The sequence below is a fragment of the Diadema antillarum genome, unplaced genomic scaffold (assembly GCF_040938485.1).
Source record: "Diadema antillarum isolate AM-2024a unplaced genomic scaffold, OU_Dant_1.0 seq00000061_RagTag, whole genome shotgun sequence".
In the NCBI taxonomy this organism is placed as follows: Eukaryota; Metazoa; Echinodermata; class Echinoidea; order Diadematoida; family Diadematidae; genus Diadema; species Diadema antillarum.
The window spans coordinates 1-17,020 of NW_027271165.1; the positions used below are offsets into that span (position 1 = coordinate 1).

Genomic DNA, 17,020 nt, shown 5'->3' on the forward strand with positions numbered 1-17,020 from the left:
CCAAGTTTAACGTTTTTGTGATCTAGGGAATTGATGTATTTTCTATACTGTACATCAAACTATGTTCCAAAAACTTCTAAGAAGTGGCATACTAATTGTACAAAATGTATATATTTTGATACTAGACTGGTCTTCTTGAAATTACAGCAAATATAGGGAAAGAAAATATGCATACCAAATTAATAAGCACAATCAGCTCTGTCATTTCCCCAAACATCCTGGGTCACACAATGCATTGCGAAAGCTACCATCGCTGTTGTTGTGGTCAACCTCTCTAAAAGCTTTCGCAAAGTCTAACGAAATCCCGTCTGTCTCAATGGCACTGACTGTGCAGACAAGTTCCTAATAAACATTTTGCCTCATTGCACACGCTGTGGACTGCCTGACATTGGCTTGGCCAACTGTGCTCAAGAAATGTTACCTGTTTCGAGTTCTGCCTGATTTGATAAATATGAGAGCACAAAAGGGCATAAAGAGCATGATTTACCCTCTGATAATGCCTTGTCAGTCAGCTTAGCACAAGGCTGAGGTACATTATGTACATACATGGAACCTCTGGAGGTTGTACTGTCAAAGGAACTCTGAACCTACAGGTGGTGGTAAAGAGGGTACAGACTTCTGGTGACCTTCACTCTCCGAGTATACACATGTATGCACTAAAACTGCTCGCCTCTCATAAGGAGAAATGCACAGCCAATGGTTTCCATAGAAATGTTTGCTGATTTCATGCTAGGCAATCAGGAACTCTATTAATTGAAGTATCTCTCATTCTACCCCTGTCTCCCGCTTGGTTACATACAAGGTGCAGGTCTTGTCCTCCAGAAGTTCTATAGGCCTCAAGGGACTCTAAATGGTACATGTAGTATATACCGTAATTCACTTCCATTGGAAACCACCCACATACCCTCCCCTCAATCCTCCCCCTCCCGCTCAATCCTCTCCCTCCCCCTCAATCCTCCCCCTCCCCCTCAATCCTCTCCCTCCCCCTCAATCCTCCCCCTCCCCCTCAATCCTCTCCCTCCCCCTCAATCCTCTCCCTCCCCCTCAATCCTCTCCCTCCCCCTCAATCCTCTCCCTCCCCCATCAATCCTCTCCCTCCCCCTCAATCCTCCCCCTCCCCCTCAATCCTCTCCCTCCCCCTCAATCCTCTCCCTCCCCCTCAATCCTCTCCCTCCCCCTCAATCCTCCCCCTCCCCCTCAATCCTCTTCCTCCCCTCAATCCTCCCCCTCCCCTCTCCCCCCTCCCCCCCCCCCCCCCCCCAGCAGTGAAGGGTTTGCTACCTGTATGTCATATCACAGTCAGGAGATACTTAGTATGCTGTATGTTACTCTGCAGTCATTGTCCTCTGTGTCTGCGATCATCTGCATGTGAAAGCCATTGAAATGATGCCGCCATTGTGTCTATTTGTATAGTATACAGTCTGACCTCGATTATCCAGCCCTCTCTAACCCAGACTTCTCCACTATCCAGTCGCCTCCAAGCAGTGAAGACATTAACAACAACCAATTAAAAGTCTTTAAAAATTCATGCAATTTACCTATGATATTCCCGACAGAAGCATGTTATAAATTTTACATCGCCTGGACACGGTATTAAATTTGAAATACTGAATCGGTAGACACTGTCACTCTGATGAGCCATGCAGTAACTTTTGCACTTGTGCAGCAGAACACAATATATGAGTTTCCTTAATACTTGGAAATACTCTGCGTACGATTTTGTGATACATTGTAGGCCCACCAGTATCTGTAATATAAGCTGTCATGCCAGTCAAGTAATCTTTATTTTCTCGTTATTATGTATATGTATAAAAATAAGCTGTAATCCTGTGTCTCTAAAACTACTCTCATATCACATTTATTCAGTCAAGGTCTAGAGTTGTTTTTTGATTCTTTGCTCTCTTCTACAGTATGTGTGCGTTTGTATGTAATCTAACAGATTTGACCTCCATCACAGTGATTAACGAACTGGATTTTACAAAACTGCAGCTCAACCTTTCCTTCCAGGATGCTGCGTGTGTGTACACTGTATATTAAAGTTCTGCGCTCTCGCATTAAAGGACAAGTTCACCTTCATAGACATGTGGGTTGAGTGAATGCAGCAATATTAGTAGAACACATTAGTGAGAGTTTGAGCAAAATCGGACAATCCGTTAAAAAGTTATGAATTTTTGAAGATTCTGCTCAGTCACGGCTGGATGAAAAGACTACGATAGCTTGTGATGTCACATGAGTACAACGATTTAAAGAAAGAATAAAGAAAATTCAACATATTTCCATTTTTCTCGCATAACAAAAGAACACTCGACTTCTCTCTTTCAGAAGGCAGGGAATAATATTACCCTTAACATACGTCAGTAGCAAGTCGAAGAAATGTGCACTTTATTCAAAAAGTAAAGTTTTGTGAAATTCTCTTTTTATTTTCCTTATATAGTTGTGCGCATGTGACATCATACACTGTAGTAGTCTTCTCTTCCAGTAGTGACTGCGCAGATACTTAAAATATTCGTAACTTTTGAACGGATTGTCCAATTTTCCTCAAACTTTCACTGATGTGTTCTACTAATATTGCTGCATTCTCTCAATCCTTATGTATATGAAGGTGGACTTGTCCTTTAAGTACAAGGGAAATCAAGAAATGTGCATTTCAACTGACGAGCAATAGTTTTTGTGACATAATAGCTTTATGTTGTGTGTTATTTGCAGTACCAGTTGTTTGGCAAGCAAGTAACCACAGCAATCAGGTTTATGCTGAATGTTATTCAAAAACATGTTTCGAAAGTGTACATTTTTTTTTTGTACAAACTACTTTTTTATGCAAAAGCTCTCATAGTATAGACATGTAGTTTGCAAAGTGTCACTGGCTTTCATGAGGCAGCTCATCCTCCCAGTCCTGTTTATGCCCCACATGGCTTTCCTTTGTATTCAACTACAGTACTTTTGGGTCTAATTTGCTAGTGTCTGATGTGTGGAGACAAGACAGTGTAGACTTGAATGATAAATAGTACATGCATTCACACTTCAGATTTCTTATCTTTGGGAAATTAGTTTTCAAGAAGATCAATACTATAAAGTTTCCTGCCATTCAAAATTCAAAACCACAGAAAATGCCTGGTTTAGCATCAAGTCCACTGGGAGGTAGATATACTCTGCTGCAGAAGTCCTGCACCGAAGGAAAGGGAATTGCTTTTTAGTAGCATTCATAGTGCATGCAAGTGTCATGAGAAACTTCGCAGCAGAGAGAGAACATTCCTCCTCTTATACTACATTTACACCATGTTCCCGGTGGCCACAGCAGCCCTGTTTGCTGTTCAAAACGTAGTGCGCGATGGGTTGGAGAGATATTATCCCCTTTTTTCTACTCTGTAATCTAGTCTTATTCGCTCCAGTCCCAACTCCAGTGATTATTATAGCTGTCAGGCACCATCTGGTCAGGCTTGGCTACACAGTTCTAGTTGGATCCCACTATGGACCGCCTCCAAGCTTTGTTAATCAGCCTATTACAAGCTGTCATGTTTTGCTGCGTTCACCCTTTTTATTACGGCCTATAGGTATAGCACCATGAATGCAGTGGCATTTTTTTTACAGTTTAAAAATTGGACATGGCATCCATGGCAATAGCTGCCTGCCACATTTGCTCATCACCTCCCCCAGCATTGCTTCACTTCTATAACCGTTTTGTCCTAATGCTACGTAAACGTAGCTTTAGGGAAGAATGTTTGTAATCAAAGTTTTGCAGGAATATGCTTGGTAAACTTGCATTGAAACACTGCCTATCTGCACTACAAATAAACTTCAACAAGCTGTATCCTCAAGTTTTATGTACAAATCATTTCTTACAAATTTTCTCAGTGTGAATGAGACTCCTGTTCTTTGTTCTTACCTGTGAGCACAATGAGGCTCTGGATACTTTCATATTTACTTTTATGCCAGAATCCTAGAATCTCAATTTAATAGCTGTATGGTTGTCACCACTTTGGTTTATTTCAATGATTTTGTTGTGGTATTACTTTATTCTCCAGCAAATCATTGGAAATTACTCCTTCTTGAAAGAACCCACCACGTAGAACATTACAGAGGAATTCACACTGGCATAAATTTCCCATAGTGGGATGCAGATCTTGATATTTTTTTCATGATCATTTGGGAAATGTATAGTGTGATGATATGCACCGCAGTGAGTGTGAGAATGCTAGAGTACTGTAAAAATGGATATTTTTCGCGCTGGACATGGTAAGAGTTTCGCGTGTTTTTAATTCTGCGGAATCACGACTGTCAGTACAGGAACATATGGCAAGCAGAAATAGTTGCATGCTTTTATTTTCTTGCTAGTTTCTGGTTGCACGAAATGCACGAAAATGTCAACTCCGCAAAAATTTCCACTTTTACAGTAAATGATCTTGAGATATTTTTATCCCATCATTCAAACCACACATCATAGCAGCACACGGACACAAGGGCAAGGATCAACATTTCTGTAATATAGATTTTGAGCGTGCACAGTTTCATTGGCAAACTATCATGATAGGCAATCAGCGGATATTTCCATCCATTTGAGTGGACGCAAAAAAAAAAAAAAAAAATCTTGGTATTTGAATCGTGTTGGACGTCTTACTATTTTGTTTGTGAATGATACTGTTAGTAAAGCAAACTAGATTTCAGAGTAGGAGTGAAAAAAAGTATTGTGCTACATGTAGCTGAATTGACTGTATTTGATCATTCAGGCCATTTGGGTGACAGTTGCTAGGCAACTGTGTCATGAGCCATGCAAAACATTTGCCAGGACAATCGCAAGTGGGATTGTGTGTTCATTTTCTTCTAATCTTTTTTTTATGTGAAGTTTGCTCCAAGTTTCTTTGTTTTTTCATGAAGAGCACTAACTGCAAGATGCTAACTGTTTAAAAAAAAGTCCTATTACAGATTTTAACTCAACGTGTGGATCCCTACCAGTACGTACATGTACATATAGGTCATAGCTACATTTGTAAAGATGTAGGCATATATACAATGTAGCAAACTGCTGAGCTTAATTGCGCATGCACAACACGATGGCAAGATTTGATTGGAAAGCTTGAACATAACGATTTGTAATGCCACATTTCCCCATGAGAATGGGCCTACAAGGGCCATACATATTAAGGGCATGATTTTTCTCAACCATTACTTTAATAAGACATTATTTGTGGACAAGAACCTCAGAGTTGGGCATGGCTGTAGTCGTGTGCATGACTACTAATGATTATTACAGTGGCAACTGTTTGTATGATGTTAATTGCTTTCACATCGCAGGGAGACAGTAGCATTCTGACTCTGATCTGTACAGTGTATTCTTCATTTCATGAATATCAACTGACTTGTGAAAGTCGCAAAAATAAAGCCATGGCAATAATATAATGTATGTGTGCAGACAATTGTTTACTGGCAATCAGTATATGGGTCATAGCAAGCAGTGGCAACAGAAGGAGCTTGTACAACTGAAGAAATATCTCGTTTTGCATACAGTGCATTTGACTGTTAAAAAAAGAGAGAGAAAAAAAAGAAAGACATAGAACAGAAAATTGAGTGTTGTCTTGTTGTGAAATGCATGATGCATTTCCTTGATTACTGCACACTAGGGTTTCCTGGTCATTCTATTGCTGTTGCCATGGCCTCAACATTTGACCCTAATAGGAAAATCGATGTGCACATACATTGTACAGACAGTTGTTATGGGTTGTTGTACCTGTGGCAGAAATTGAGGCAGGTGAGAAGTTGTTTGCTGTGAATATTCTGATATATGTGAAGTTTTGACAGTCTAATACCACATTAAGTGTGGACATTTATTGTGATAGTTTTATTTGGAGGGGATTTCTTCAAACACATTTGCAAATCTACTTTTTTCGGCATTTCAGAAAAGTGTTTTTAACCCCATAATCAAAACTCTTTTATTGCATTTATCAACTGCTCAAAACTCCCTGAAAGTTGTTTGGAAATATATAAATCTGTGCCAGAAGTGAGTGGATAAATGCACCCTAAGACAAGAGCTGTGGAAGTTAAAAATTTGATACCTTGGCTTTTAGCCTTTGTTCTGGTAAATTGTCTTTGCCTGGTTGCTATGCTTTCACTGGAAAGGCTATTCATTGGTTTGTTTATTTGTTTTTTGTTTGTTCAAATGGGAATGTTAATAACAGCGTTTTTTTTCCTCAGAATTAAAATAATTCTATTAAATGCTTAGTTTTGGTACAGCCTTTAAGAAAGAGGGGAGACTGCTCCATCAAATGAACTTCTAAAAAAATTAAAACATATGTTTCATCCCTTGACGATGCATTCTTGTATATTTGTTATATTAAATAGCAAACAATTTCCAGAGCCGCATGACAAACTAATGAGCCATCTGTGTCAGGCAAAGTTAGCTGTGGGAAACAGAAGGGCTTACCGTATTTGGGGATAAAATGGGCATTTTAACGCCTCCTTTTTCCCCCATGTGTTTGTGTGTGTGCCGATGGTGGATCTTCAGTAGTAGTAGTAGTATTATGTATGGAAATCCAGACTAAAGAGGAAAAAGAAACTTATAAAATTCAAATGAATTGGTATTCCCGCGGCTGTCACTCCTGTGCTCTCAAACTTGACGACCTCTGTTCATATCTTAGGGCTAGCGGGTTGAGGCCACTGAAAACTAGGTTGTTGTGTCATGAAGTGGCCGAGGCGGTTTCCCTGGGAAAAGTTTCTTTGGAGCGTCCCTCTTTCTCTGTGTGATGTGCAGTTGTAGCATACAGTAGTTGTCTGTTGCTGAAAAACGGGGAAACGGAGATTCAGAGAGAGAGAGAGAGATAGAGAGATGGGGGTGGGGGTGGGGGAGGGGACGGAGAGAAGGGAAATAGGAAATAGAAGGACAGGGCAAGACAGAAGGAAACAGTATAATCTTTAACATGGCTTCTGAGGAAGAGATCTTGTTCCTTTGGACTGTTTGTATGATTGCCATTTAAAGCGTATTATGGATTTCTTATTTCGTAAGTCGTCTGATGTTTGAAAAGTTAAAATCTCACCGAAATATTACCTCCCATGAAAGCAAATGTGCTGGGTGTGAACTCCAGGATGGAAAAACACTTTTCTCCTGCGGAGAGTAGTGTTCTCGATACATTGTAACACTTACTTCTTATTTATAGTGTATAACAACAGTAGAACATCTCAGTCACAAGTTTAACCATACACAAGATTGTCAAGTTACAAGTTACAGCTGGTGGAGTATAAAATTATACTTGTGAAATATATGGTGTAAACAGTCTATGTTTAAATTGTCTAAAATCTTTAGTTTTATTTTGTGTGTGGGGGTAGGATTGTGTGAAAATACAACAGATAAAGCTTGCTTACAGTAAAAGGTAAAATGAATTATTAGAAACCCAACACTCTCCATAAATCTAAGTTTGCAATAAGAGTAATTAGTACCAACTGTTACTGAAACCACCAGTTCCTGATGTGACTGTATGTGCAACAGGGTGTAAGCAGTCAAGGGGTAATGCCACTCTGCATGGTAAGCACATTTTGTAGCATTTCTATGGTATTTTTGGTTGAATTCAAAGTAAAAAGATGGAGAGTAAAGTATGATATGTAGGTACTCCTTCAATCCATATGAAAGATTTCAAGTCAATCAATTAATTTATGTTTTTGCTTTTCCTTCTTGGGATATATGTATATCAAGCCATTAAATACTCAATGGCCACATTTTGCAAATCACTTGCCATGAACACGCAACGTTCCTCATGCTAACGGCAGCCACGAAACCTGCTTGCTGTGTGCAGATAGAATCGCCTGGGATATGCAAGGATCATAAAAGTCACTTCCAAGCCTGAAGAATTTTAGAGGTCATGTTTCAGCTGTGATGCTGACTTATCCTGTAGGCCTATATAATGACTCTACATCATTTTGAAGGGGATTCAACTGGGGCATACAACAAAAGCTGCGTGGAGATTTACGATGTGTATTGGATGGGGGCAGCGTATACTGATTTGGTTAGCTGATGTGCTGTAGTTGCTGACTTTTTTTTCATTACCCTACTCTTTCAGAAAAATAATTATTTGATTAACAAGCATACATGGTGAAAGAAGGTAACAAAGATTGTGGCAATTTTAGATGCATATACATCTTTTTACCCTCTTTCTTTTCTTTTTTTTTTTGGTGAAAATGTTCACATTGTGAAAATGTCCAACTTTTCAGTATTCTATTAAAGACTACTGTAAATGGGGTAGAATATGGTAAATATAGTCACAGATTTCATATCTATTTCCAGCTCTAATTTTTTTACATCTTCATATTAATCTTATTGTTCAAACTCGAAATATTGCTTATTACTGGTAAGTGGTTGGAGCTATGCAATCATACACAATCAAGATGTACGTAACGAACTTGGGATCCAGCCGAGTAAACTATGTGCCAGGTTTGAGCAGTCAGAAACTGACAATATGTTATTTGTTGCTCCCTACAAGCTTTGCACAGATGGAAACTCCCAATACCCCTGCTATTTAAGTGCAAACAAGCAAAGAAGTGATGGTCATGCACAGAACATTCACAACCCAGTCTTTCACAGTATCTCTAGACATTCATCGTGGAATCAAACAAAACAATCTGTTTTCACTCCTCACTGAAAAAAAAAAAACTTCCCCCATTCAAAGTTCTGTACTTGACTTTACTGAAAATATAAACTGTTTTCTGTCGTGAGAAATGAAGTCCGCTCGTTCAGAGACCTTGAAAAATGAGAAGAGAAGACTTGATTAATTGTTGCTCCTGAGCACCTTGGTGAGTCATTATCTGCACGACTTGTTTTCCCCGCCAAAAATTGCAATCGATTGCGTGCTTGTTCCACTTTGCAGGCTGGTGTAGTATGCATTGCAATTTGTTACAATTGCATGAGCCTGCCTTTGCTTCCCTCCCCTCCTCCCCCCCCCCCCCCCCCCCCCCTCCTTTGAATGGTAAAGAGTTAACTTCTGGGTCAGAGAAGCTTGGTGCTTGAGAACATTTACAGTTGCATGTAAAAACTGTATGCATTTGGCATTTTCACTCATTCATCTTGGTACACAGGCAGACATTTTTGTGACAGTTTTGCCTTGTTTTGTACTTTGTGTTCTAAACCCAGCAGGTTGTGTTTGTGTGTTTGGCCTTCTCCTAGTGTAGCTATCCTCCAAGTGCTGTGGCATGAAAGGACACATTGCTTTCATGGGCACAAAATACCCATTGAAAAAGAAGAAGATGAGTGCTTGCTCTTTCTGTGGATTTGAATATCTGAGGTCAGGTGATCAGCACAAAATGGCTTTTTACCCGAAATCTTCCCATGAAGGTTTGAAGCCTTCCCAATCCCTTGAGGAAACACTGCAGGGGCAATCATAAAACACTGATGTAGCACAAGATGCACCTGCTGGTTACTTAGCCTTAAAAAGTACAGTTACACAAACCCTGTGATAACGCAATTTCAGTTGGGCAACGATGAGGATAGTTTTGGTTGAGACCTACAACTTCAGGTTTTAACATTTTTTTGGTGAGATTATAAGAAATATCTTATAAAATGTGAAAGAGCATGTAATTTCAAGCTGAATTCAATATTTATTTGATGAAAATTGATTTTGAAATGGCTGAGATATCCAAAAGAGAGTGATCATAATAGACATTGATAAAAGGTGGAACCCACTTTTTATTACGATCACTTTGTTTTACTCTCTTTTTGGATGTCAAAATTCCAAAACCGGTTTTCATCAAATAAACTTTGAATTCCTCTTAGAATGGTATGCTTTGTAGGCCCTACTATTTCAAAAGTGGTTTCTCGGTATCGCAAAATGTTGAAAACCCAATCCTTATCTCCACCAGTACTATACCATCCCTTTAACCCAATCGTGGTTGCTATGTGATGCTGTATACTAGTATTTGATTACATCAGTTATAATATATCAGGCCATAGCGGTATCCATTGCGTGCAAGAGTGAATTTTGTGCATCTTGTTTTGTATGCGATGCAGTACTAATGCTTGGACATGATTCAATCATCACATACAAACAGCGTTCTACATCTACTACTGCTGAATAGGGAGGGCGCTTCACACTTTTGATCTCAAAATACTCCAAATCAACTCATTATCCAGGTAAATTGTGTCAGCTGGACATGCTTCTTGGGAGAGCTTCTTGATATATTCCAAGCAAATTCCAAATGGTGATGATGAATTTTGAGCCCTTCCTAGTACTTTGTCTTAGCTTTAAGATGCCTTGTGGGTTGAAAGTTTTGGGCAGTACCTGTCATGTTTTGTGAGGAAATGTAGGTAAACCAAGGAGGTACTAGGCAAGCTGACATACATGATAGGCAGGGAACAACTGTGTTTTGCAGAAAGCCTACACGATAATGGTTACTGCCTTAGAGTGAAACTCATGGAGCTTGTTGAAGAAATATGACTGCTAGGGCACGATTGATGGCCACTAATCGGAATGCTGAACGGGAAGGCTCTTTTGGAATAAATGAAGAGTTTGTTTGCAAAAACCGATAAGTCCATATTTGCCCAATGGAGATATTTGCGATTAAAGTTCAAGAAAAATAAAGAGAATAATAAGAAAATTTTTGCTTCTTTTGACCGTAACTTCAAAAATATACCTTTATATGTAGTGACCAATATATCATTTACAAGGTATTATTTTGTACTTTTTGACAGAGATCTTACTTCAAAATCTTCAAAAATGGACTTATCGGTTTTTGCAAACAAACCCTTCAAATATTGTACATACAATCAATATTAGTTGTGGCCTATACATTTGATCTCAAAATACTCCAAAGCAACTCATTATACTGGCAAATCATGAAAGCCATGTAAATTTCTTTCTAGACCCTTTTAATGTAATATAAGCAAATTTCAAATGGTGGGAAATGAATTTTGAGCCCTTCTGATAACCATGTTTTAGCTTTAAGAATGTAAGACATAATTTTTTTTTTTAAATAGTATACATGTCAGTGATGATTAGTGAAAATCTTGTGTGCTTGTATTATCTTTTGTGTTATGGCAAAGTGACAAAATGGTCACTGAAACACAGATACTGTAGGCTCAACTGTGAACCTGCGACGGCCACATAAGCACAGGTTACTGACACATCTGAATGAATGACACTGGTTTTAAATGCAAGGCGCTTCATGGTATAAGATAGCAGCCATACCAGTTCAGCAGCATACAATCATTCTTCATGTCACTTTAAATTAGCATGCAAACTGTTTGTAGGTGATCAACAGATTCTCTCCTCGACTCGAAGTTGCGCAAATGCATGTTGTTTATGTGAAGCTCAAAATAGCTTCAGCCCTAGGTTGCCCATGCCATCAGGCTATAGATTAGTAATTTTATCAACCCTTTCGTGTAGTCCTTGGAATTATTTGCACGTGTTTAGAATAGAGCACAAACAAACACTATCCACAGGCGCCTCATCAAAGTGAAATTTTGGTGCCATCCTCACTCGCTGCTGAAAGACGAGAGTCAAAATATCAAGAGCAGAAGTCCCGCCATTGCATCGCGGAGAAGAGGGAAGAAGACTGCAGTGGCAACATCGGTGTCATGGATTAATTGGGATGTATTGGCATAGAGGAAAAGAAGAAGAGGGGGAAAAAAAAACGGAGTATGTAATTTGAAATTGGAGCCCTGCACCCTGATTGTTTGTGCGGGGGAAACTTAATAGAACCATCTCACTTTCTCAGGCGCACTTGGCTCCTGAAACTCGCCCTGTGCCCATAGTTGTTGCGAGCTCAAATAAAATCGAATTTTGCAATGTTAAGCAAAACAAAAAACAAAGAGAAAAGCCTTCAAGCCATCATTGTGTGCAGTGAGTGTGAGGACTTGTTTGAAAACTCTTATAGACAGTGGTCTATTTTCATTTTTTTTTCCAATTTTGGTTGTACTTGTACATAAATAGCCACACAGGCCTGAAAGATAAAATAGGCATGAACTCATTCCGTGAATTTCTCAAATTGTGGTGTGCTGCTAAGTTTGTTCCAAGCTATTGTCATGCATGCAATGTATGCATGGAGTTACGTGAACTGAAAATAAATCATGTAGACAGTATTCAAATCTGTCATGCAGGATCTTGTCAAGGCCTGTAACAAAGTAGCCCTACAATGTACTATGCAAATCAATGGCTCACAAACCTGAATGCTGATATTATCTATTGTGCAGGTATGGGGTTACATATTGTATCGGGAGGTGCAAGATTATTTGTGTCTCGGCGCGGCCACCCCCAGACAGCTTCTTTGAATGTTGGTCTCAAGCTGGCATTGAGTTCGAAACTTTAAAGTAGGATTTCTTGTCCTCAAATGTTGAGAAGGAAAGCATAGGAATACACTGTTGCCTTTCTAATTGTTATTATTGTCCCTCTATTCCTATATTTTATCATGCCATGTGTAGTTGTTAATTGTCTATCAAAGTGCCATGAGTGTCAAATGGCAGACATGGGCCCCATGTAAATAGTCACCATAATTATATCATTATCATTATCATAATAGTCTTTCAGTAAAGAAATAAATAGGTTGTCCTGGACTGAACTAGACAAGGAATGTGCTTGAATGTAAATGCTAAGCGGCATAGGGTCTAGTCAACGAGACTACACCTTTTCCGTTACAAGGGATCCTGCCCTATTGCCTGTGTATGTTGACTGCTGTGCGATTGGTGCCAATGACACAGTTTTGTGTGAACCCTGGATGGGAGGCATGCTGTACGTGCTGTTTTTTTTTTTTTTATTATTAGGTCCTTGTGGTTGTGTGTGTGTGTGTGTGTGCATGCATGCTCATGGAGTAGAGGAACTCCGGAGTGATATGCATCAGTGGCTAGATCAATGGTGGGGAAGAGAGGAAAAGAGAAAAAGAGGCAGAGGGGAGAGAGAGAGGGACAGAGAAAGATTATTTCCAATTGGTGGAAGCGTGTGGGTACGGCCGGTAACCAGGTACTTAGTAGTGCACTGTAATTTTGCTGTGGAAGAGAACTATGAACTGCTTATATCTTCCCCCTTCAACTGCTTGTTCGGCATGCTGGTGATAATGAACTTGTTCCTCAGAGCTGCAGCAATCATGAGTCCAACGTTGTGTTCATGAAGACTCTTTGGCCAAGCCAAGCGCTGGTGACACAATTTGTTCAGACTGTGAGTGGAATGTGGTGAATAAGCGACAGTGCAGCAGGGCCTGAGCGCTGGTAAAAACAGAGAAGACCATGTGGACAAACTGTAGGGTGGACGATAGACCGCTCACATCTACCACTGGATTCCTTCACATGGATTTTACTATGGTCTTACTATCAAAGTCTTGTTGAAAGCAGCCTCTGCTAATATGCAAATGTAAGTGTGCTATCAGTTATGATATTTTTTATGACCACACCTGTCGAGTCGGGGGGGGGGGGGGAAAGGGGGTATGAAAAGAATTTTGATGTAGGATTTATGAGCAAACACATCATGGCAGATAGAGGGGAATTACATACAAATGTAGTTCTGCCCATATGGTTCGCATGCTGGACCTACATCCAGGCAGGATTAGCCATGTGATGATGACGTCCTAAAAGCAACTTTCCCTTTGCTTGTAGGGAGGGATGATATTGTTAGTTTGAATTACACGATAAATGTCATTGACACAAGCAAGAGAACTTTTGTTTTGCTAATCCTCGCATTTTTTTTTTTGTTGTCCAGGGTGTATTCCAAGAACTGTGTCTTTTACCCGTTAGCAGTGAGATGAATGGTATGAATTAGTGCATTGTATTTTTTTCTTCGAAGTCAGACAGATATTTCATAGGCTGTGACCATATGTGATTTGCTATTTCATCATCTGGATACTCCCTTTCATTTCAACTTTGAAGGAGGAGTCATATCAGCAAAGATGTACTGTGTATCATTTTGAACTTGGTATTTTTTTGCCGAATATTACTTCTTTTTTTTAATGACTCTCCCACAGATGTATTGAAGTCATATCCTCTTTGTTGTCTAAATCTCAGCAAACCTCGCAAAGGCATGTGAAATACTGGCGCCTTGCATCATCATACTGTAGCTCATGCATGTCAGTGGGGGGGGGGGGGGGTAGGTCTTCATATGACTATGAGCACATAGTCTGTTGGCAAGACTTTAAAGATCAAGAGATTTTAGGTTTATTCCCCCATAGAAATGTAGAATAAGAATGCTGAAATTCTAAGCTCTTGCTAAAGTCTGCACAAAGCCGATATTGATGGCTATCATATGTAACACACAAATATGATTATGCCCTTGCCATATATACGTCTGTCCAATTGGTTTGTAAACAAAAATACCATGAAGTCTATAATGATTATATATTAGCAGCAACAGCCCCTCTCATATAAAAGTAATGCAGCTACAACATCTAAATACCCATCATAGGTAATTGCTTCAAAGCTACTGCCCTACTATCGTCTTGCTGAAATGTTGAACAACAACAGAGCCCATGAGGTTGAAGTGGAGATAATTCTGTAATATTTTGTAATATCCATACAACAGTGTAAAACTGTAATTAGTCAGGATTGTGCACCCACTGGCCCAGTCACTTTCTTAGTGGGAAACTTGTGTGGCAATTATATCTTCACCTCATCTATCCCTATACAATATTTGTATTATACAACTTAAAATACCATTATTACTGTCAGTCTCTCATTTATGTCATTTTCTTGAATTTAGTGGACACAGTGTGGTTCCAAAACTATGTGTTATGTGTTACTTTGGGGGCTTGGCTTTACATTTTGCACTTACAAAAAAAATATAAATCATATGTTTCTCTGTCATTCATTTTGGAATGATATACAGTATATACCTTATACCATTTATCATAAATAGTTTTGAAGGATTTTTGTTTTTGTATGTGTGTGTGATTATCTTGAAATTAGAGGTGTAGGCCTATAGGAAGAAAAAATACAATAAATGCCATGTCAGCACCAAAAATTGTGAGCTAGTAACTCGCAAAACAATGCCATCTCATTCTTGTGTTTGACTGTCAGAAAATATACAACACAATTAAAAGAATTCCAATGATTTAATTTACGCTGCTCTGTATGAAAGACTCCATACGCTCAAAGTCAACTTCATTATTCATCTACGTACAAAATGTAGTATTGACCATTTCAGGAATATTTTTGCTCCTGAAAGTGTTATGAAGCTGTACAAGCTCTCAGGTAGTGTTTATTTGAATTAAACAGAAGGAAAAAAGGACAATGTTATACGCTGTACTCTGCATTGAAAGAAAATTGAACACTATCTAGCCATAAATAGTAAAAAGTTTTGCAGCGAGAACACACCTGTTTTGATGTATGTTTACAAATCTAAAATGTTCTGTCTAAAGGCTGACCCATTACTGACCTTATGCAGTGTGCTAGCATTTTTCAAGACTGTTACAGAGAGAATATGATTTCGATGTTGGTTATTTCCGGCGTAGACAGGAATAACTTGATTTCGCCTCCGCTCGTGCATCGAAGGTTTCTTGCGGCACTATGGCCATGAAGAGTGTCCTCATCGATAGGCTTACATCTCACTCTGTCTTCCACAGATGTAGCAAGGACAACATGACTTTGTTACAACTAAAAGTCTGCCCTGATTTCATTGTACCATACAAGCACGACTAGCTTTCTCTTTTCATGACAGACGCCCTGAAGGTTTGATATATTGCCATTGTCTGAAATCAATCTTCATAACATTTTCCAGAGCCCATATCAAATTACTCAATTCTGGGATGATGGGTGCTGTGTGGATGCGACAGTGTCCTCAATTTGTGGCGTGTCACCAGTGCTAGGGGAGATTTAGGACACGCACGCATGTCTGCACCAGCTCGCAGAGCGGTTTATGTAATACTGTCAAATTCTCTTGTGCTGAGGACTCTGTTTTGTTCCTATTGGCCGTTGAGCTAAAATTTGACATTCATGCATCTGTTCACACAACCATTCACATAGTATGGAATCTGTCAAGTCAAGTGAAATTTACTTGTGCAGCTCAAATTGATTTTTTTTTTTAAGCTGTGATTGATCATTGCGTTGTTGTTTAGGTTACTTGTCATCGGAAGCTCAGAAAAAAAACTTGGATGACCCATTTTTCAAAAGATGGGGGAAAATGTCCACGATGTCTGGAGCAAAGACAACAAGCCATAAGTAGAGCAGTTTGTTGGTTGGGTCAAGGTTCATTCAGCCATAGACTGATGTTGTGTGTTGAAGCTTGTGTAAATAGTAAAAGGGGCACCCTTCTTCCCCGTTATACATATTTTATAGTTATACTGGTTGCTGTTCTTTATCCCATATGCGTTACAATGTAGATTTGTGGATGATTGAGAATCACACATATTTAAAGGGACTGTACAGTACTGGTTGAGGGAAGGGATTCATGTTTTGAAAATTTCTAGGTGAGATAATGCGAAACCTCTTTTGAAATATGAAAGAGCATGTAATTTTAAGAAGGATTCAACGTTTATTTGACGAAAATTGGTTTTGAAATGGCTGAGATATCAAAAAAAGTGATAATAATAAAGGTGACATGTCACAACTTTATTAGGATCTCTTTGTTTCACCTTGTTTATGGATATCTCGGCCATTTCAAAACCGATTTTCATCAAATAAACTTTTGATACGTAGAATTGCATGCTCTTTGACATCTCATAGAGTTGTTTCTGAATATCTCGCAAAATGTTAAAAGCTAAATCCTCACCTTGACCAGAACTGTACACACCCTTTAACAAGTACCAGAAAGTAGAGAGCCTGAATGTTTACATTTTCAAGACATAATTTTAATAATGCTGTCAAATTTTAAATCTGTCTTTTTTCATAGAGCAGTACATCATTGAATAGCAGTGTGGTATTTATAGATGATAGCTTTGGGATGTTTGAGGATGAAGATAATTAGAGGTTTTTTGATGAAGCGCAAAAGTAGAATCCTGCCGTATGGGTACTAAATACTTGTTTCGTAATTAATGCTCTCGAGTAAAGAAGTCAGTGCTGTTGGGGAAAATGTTTCAGTGGAAATATTACGTATGTGAAACAAGTGGGATGGGGGTGGGGAAGCAATTTGAG

General features: G+C 39.1%; 1 protein-coding gene across 4 annotated transcripts in view; it reads left to right on the forward strand.

Moving 5' to 3' along the window:
- The first annotated feature begins 13,193 nt into the window (after positions 1–13,193).
- LOC139725835 (circadian locomoter output cycles protein kaput-like) overlaps positions 13,194–17,020 on the forward strand; it is a 95,411-nt gene continuing 91,584 nt past the window's right edge. For all 4 annotated transcript variants that reach the window (XM_071636911.1, XM_071636912.1, XM_071636913.1 and 1 more), the window contains exon 1: positions 13,194–13,313. In XM_071636911.1, the coding sequence (XP_071493012.1) occupies positions 13,306–13,313 (8 nt within the window). In that variant the 5' untranslated portion in view covers positions 13,194–13,305. The remainder of the gene's footprint in view (positions 13,314–17,020) is intronic.